General features: G+C 63.6%; 1 protein-coding gene across 1 annotated transcript; it reads left to right on the top strand.

Moving 5' to 3' along the window:
* Positions 1-564: 564 nt before the first annotated feature.
* Positions 565-4,707, top strand: ALPI (alkaline phosphatase, intestinal). The gene is made up of 11 exons (XM_072797105.1): positions 565-1,851; positions 1,941-2,057; positions 2,173-2,288; positions 2,413-2,587; positions 2,665-2,837; positions 3,088-3,222; positions 3,307-3,379; positions 3,514-3,648; positions 3,735-3,926; positions 4,137-4,253; positions 4,373-4,707. The coding sequence occupies exons 1-11, from the start codon at positions 1,419-1,421 to the stop codon at positions 4,705-4,707; spliced, it is 2,001 nt and encodes a 666-aa protein (XP_072653206.1). The 5' UTR covers positions 565-1,418.

Genomic DNA, 4,707 nt, shown 5'->3' on the forward strand with positions numbered 1-4,707 from the left:
AGAATGTTTCCTTCTTCAGAACTGGAACTCTGTGCCCACTAAACGACCCCCTCCCGGGCCGCCTCCTCCTCCTGGCCCCTGGCAACCGGCTCTACCCACCTGACAACTTTAGATTCCTAGTCTGAGTAGAGTCACTCAGCGTTTGTCCTTCTGTGACTGGCTTATTTCACTTAGCATCATGTCCCCAAGTTCATCCATGGTGTAGCAGGCGACAGGATGCCCGCCTTTTTAAGGCTGAATGATATTCCATGACATGGATGGAGCACACCTTGTTTACACGCTCACCTGGCGATGGGCACCAGAGCTGCTTGCCCCTTTTGGCTATTGTGAACAATGCTGCTATGAACGAGGGAGTGCAAATATCTCTTCTAGACCTTGCTCTGAATTCTTTGGGATATCACCCAGAAGTGCGATTGCTGGATCGGAGGGATGCTTTTGTTTTTTTTTTTTAAGATTTTATTTATTTATTCATGAGAGACACACAGAGAGAGGCAGAGACACAGGCAGAGGGAGAAGCAGGCTCCATGCAGGGAGCCCGATGTGGGACTCGCTCCTGGGACCCGGGATCACGCCCTGGGCCGAAGGCAGACGCTCAACCCCTGAGGCACCCAGGTGTCCCCGCACCAGCCTGGCTACTGAAGCCTCTTAGCTCCCTAACAGAAGCTACACCTGTGGGTGTGCGCGGCCCGTGGAGAGGAGAGACTCACCCCTGCGTTCTGTCTGCCTGTCCAAGGGAGCAGAGATCAACCTCACGTACACTGGGCCTCCCTCCCCGCCCCCCCCAGACACACGCACAAGCACACACCCCGCACAAGGCCCGCCCGGTTCTCAGTAACTGGACGCACAGACAAGGTTCTGCTCTGTCACCATCAGTCCCACCCTTTTCCACAGCACGGGAACTCTGGGTCCGGCCTCCGGGGTGCCCTCTGAGCCCAGCACCTCCCCCACCTGCCCACACCAAGCCTGGTCAGAGCCAGGCCACCCCACCTTTCCCGTGTCACTGGGCCTCAGCAGCATCAGGAAGCCAAACCCAGGGATCCCTGGGTGGCGCAGCGGTTTAGCGCCTGCCTTTGGCCCAGGGCGCGATCCTGGAGACCCGGGATCGAGTCCCACGTCGGGCTCCCGGTGCATGGAGCCTGCTTCTCCCTCTGCCTGTGTCTCTGCCTCTGTGTGTGTGTGTGTGTGTGACTCATAAATAAAATTAAAAATTAAAAAAAAAAAAGGAAGCCAAACCCAGGCCGCTGGCCCAGGCTGTGTGCTTCACACCCCATCCCCTCCTCTCAGCACCCAGAACCGAGCCCGGCCAGAGAAAGCTGGCTTTCAGAAAACACTGAACAAATGCGGTGCACGAAGGAGTAATGGTTCTCCACGAGACCGTGTGAGCAAAGGGTCAGGAGCAGCCCCCACGGGGCCCTGCAATGCTCCTGACCCACAGGGGGTGTGCCCCCTGGTCCCCACCCCACCCTGGGGAGGCTGCTGGGATTATCCCGTGTGGACACACCTGCCTCTTCCAGGACCCCTGCCCCGAGGCTTGCTCGGCCACACCTTGCCATATCCCTTCTGCCAGCGGACTTAGAGTCACAGGGCAGGGGCGGGGTCAGGGTGGCCACCGGGGACAATGGGAGGGACATGGAGACTTTTACAGCCAGGGACAAAGTCCTGCCCCGACTAAAGGCCCGCTGGCTGGTACGGCAGCTGGTACCCTAGCTCTGGCCCCGCCGGGGTCCCAGCCTGCCGCAGTCCTGGCTTTGCCGCGCCCCTGCCATCCCACAGCCATGCAGGGGGCCCGGGTGCTGCTGCTGCTGCTGCTGCTGGGCCTGAGGCCACGGCTGGCCCTTGGCATCATCCCAGGTAAGGAGGCACCTCCCAGCTTCCCCCCACACACACACCTGGGGCACTCCCCCAAACACCGACCTGACCTCCACTCTCCCCTTGGCCAGCTGAGGAGGAGGACCCAGCCTTCTGGAACCGCCAGGCGGCCCAGGCCCTGGACGCCGCTAAGAAGCTGCAGCCCATCCAGACAGCTGCTAAGAACCTCATTCTCTTTTTGGGGGATGGTGAGTGTGCAAGGCCTGTCCGTGCCCTGTGGGCTCCCACACCCTGGCACCCAGGGCTGCCAGTGGACACAGAGCAATGCTGAGGACTCAGGCCTGACGAGGTGTGCTCCTTCAGGGATGGGGGTGCCCACAGTGACGGCCACTCGGATCCTCAAAGGGCAAATTAATGACAATCTGGGACCTGAGACACCCCTGGCCATGGACCAATTTCCATACCTGGCTCTGTCCAAGGTAAGGGCAGGGTGGCCTCAGGATGCTCCCCACCAGCGCAGTGAGGGTGGGCCCTGGGGCCTGGGTCAGGATCTTGGCCGTCTGATGGTGTCATGACAGAGCTGAGGGTGTCTCTGTTCCCCAGACCTACAACGTGGACAGACAGGTGCCAGATAGCGCAGGCACAGCCACGGCCTACCTGTGCGGGGTCAAGGCCAACTACCAGACCATTGGTGTGAGCGCGGCCGCCCGCTTTAACCAGTGCAACACGACACGTGGCAATGAGGTCATCTCCGTGATGAACCGGGCCAAGAAAGCAGGTGAGCTTGGGGCCAGCTTAGTGGGCAGAGGCAGGATTAGAGACCTCAGGGGCTCACCCTGACCTCTGCCCCCTCAGGGAAGTCTGTGGGGGTGGTGACCACCACGAGAGTGCAGCATGCCTCGCCAGCCGGCACCTACGCACACGTAGTAAACCGCAACTGGTACTCGGACGCCAACATGCCTGCCAAGGCGCTGGAGGACGGATGCCAGGACATCGCCCAGCAGCTCATCTCCAACATGGAAATTGATGTGGGACCCCAAGGGTGGGGAGGGGGCATGCACGGGCCATAGTCCCAGGCAACTGACAGCCTAGCTCTGGGGCCTGGCGGGGTCTCCCAGATCTTGGGGAATTGCGGGGGCCGAGGGGGGGACGGTGTGGAGGTGGTACAGCTGGACCCAGGCCACACCCACAGACCTGGTAGGGGAGCTATGGCTGTCTGAGGAGGGAGCAAAGGGCAAGCCAGGCCCCAAGCCCTCCTCCCCAATCCTTTGGCTACAGGTGATCCTGGGCGGAGGCCGAAAGTACATGTTTCCCAAGGGGACTCCGGATCCTGAGTATCCAACTGACGCCAAACAGAACGGAATCCGGTTGGACGGGCGGAACCTGGTGCAGGAATGGCAGGCCAAGTACCAGGTGATGGGGGCCTGTGGGCGCCAGGGATACAACAGGGACAAGGCTCGGAGGGCTCTGACTGAGGCTCGCTTCTGCCCCTCCCAGGGTGCCCGGTATGTGTGGAATCGCACGGCGCTCATTCAGGCATCCCAGGACGCCTCTGTGACACACCTCATGGGTAATGACCCCAGACGCCCCCACTTTCCTGCCTGGCTTCCCGAGTCCTCAGAGAGCCAAGCATGGACACAGGGGTCCACGCCCCTGGCCCTCCCGTCTCCCCAGCCAGTCACCACCGGAACCCCTTTCCCGCAGGCCTCTTTGAGCCAGGAGACACCAAATATGATGTCCACCGAGACGGAATCCAGGACCCATCCCTGATGGAGATGACAGAGGCGGCCCTGAGGCTGCTGAGCAGGAACCCCAAGGGCTTCTACCTCTTTGTGGAAGGTGAGCGGCAGCCGTTGCTGAGCACAGGAGTGGGGACGGTCGGGGCAGGTGGGGCACTGGCCACCTTGCCCGGGCCCTGCTTGCAGGAGGCCGCATCGACCACGGTCATCACGACGGCACAGCTTACCTGGCCCTGACGGAGGCCGTCATGTTCGATTCCGCCATTGACAAGGCGGGCCAGCTCACGAGCGAGAGGGACACACTGACCCTGGTCACCGCCGACCACTCTCACGTGTTCTCCTTCGGGGGCTACACCCTGCGAGGGAGCTCCGTTTTCGGTAGGCCCAGGGAGGGGGCAGGTGCTGTCCACGAGTCGGGTGGCAGAAATGGCTCAGGGTCTCAGTTTCCTCGCCTGTCAAGTGGGGTAGTAGCAATGCCGCGTGGGGCTCCTGTGAGGACTGGGCCAGTGGGTGGGCAGCCTGGGTCTGGCACGCGGGGGCCCCGTCGCCGCGGCCGGTCGGGTGCTCGCAGGCCCCTCCTCCCCGCAGGGCTGGCCCCCAGCATGGCCAAAGACAACAAGACCTACACCTCCATCCTGTATGGCAACGGCCCCGGCTTCGCGCTCAGCGGGGTCCCCCGGCCCAACGTCTCCGACGCCGAGAGCAGTGAGCACCCCGGCTCGGGCTGGGGGGCGCTGGGGGCGGGGGGGGGGCACGGCGGGGGAACCCGGATGGGGAGGCCGCCCGCCCTGCCGGCCCTGAAGCCCCCCTCCCCGCCCCGCCAGGGGACCCCGCATACAAGCCGCAGGCCGCGGTGCCCCTGGACTCCGAGACCCACGGCGGCGAGGACGTGGCGGTGTTCGCGCGCGGCCCGCAGGCGCACCTGGTGCACGGCGTGCAGGAGCAGAGCTTCGTGGCGCACGTCATGGCCTTCGCCGCCTGCCTCGAGCCCTACGCCGACTGCAACCTGCAGCCCTCGGCCGCGCCCACCCCCACCCGCACCCCCACCCGCACCCCCACCCGCACCCCCACCCCCACCGATGCCGCGCTCCCCGGCCCCGCCGCGCAGCTGATGCTGCAGCTTCTGACCGGGGCGCTGCTGCTCGCGCTGCTGGCGTAG

Source organism: Canis lupus, chromosome 24 (assembly GCF_048164855.1).
Source record: "Canis lupus baileyi chromosome 24, mCanLup2.hap1, whole genome shotgun sequence".
Taxonomy (NCBI): domain Eukaryota; kingdom Metazoa; phylum Chordata; class Mammalia; order Carnivora; family Canidae; genus Canis; species Canis lupus.

Bases quoted from the DNA above. Each gene is read 5' to 3' on its own strand.
- ALPI (XM_072797105.1), top strand. From the start codon at position 1,419: ATGCTCCTGACCCACAGGGGGTGTGCCCCCTGGTCCCCACCCCACCCT. The intron at 2,058-2,172 runs GTGAGTGTGCAA...GTGCTCCTTCAG, and splicing joins CATTCTCTTTTTGGGGGATG to GGATGGGGGTGCCCACAGTG. The intron at 2,289-2,412 runs GTAAGGGCAGGG...TCTGTTCCCCAG, and splicing joins CATACCTGGCTCTGTCCAAG to ACCTACAACGTGGACAGACA.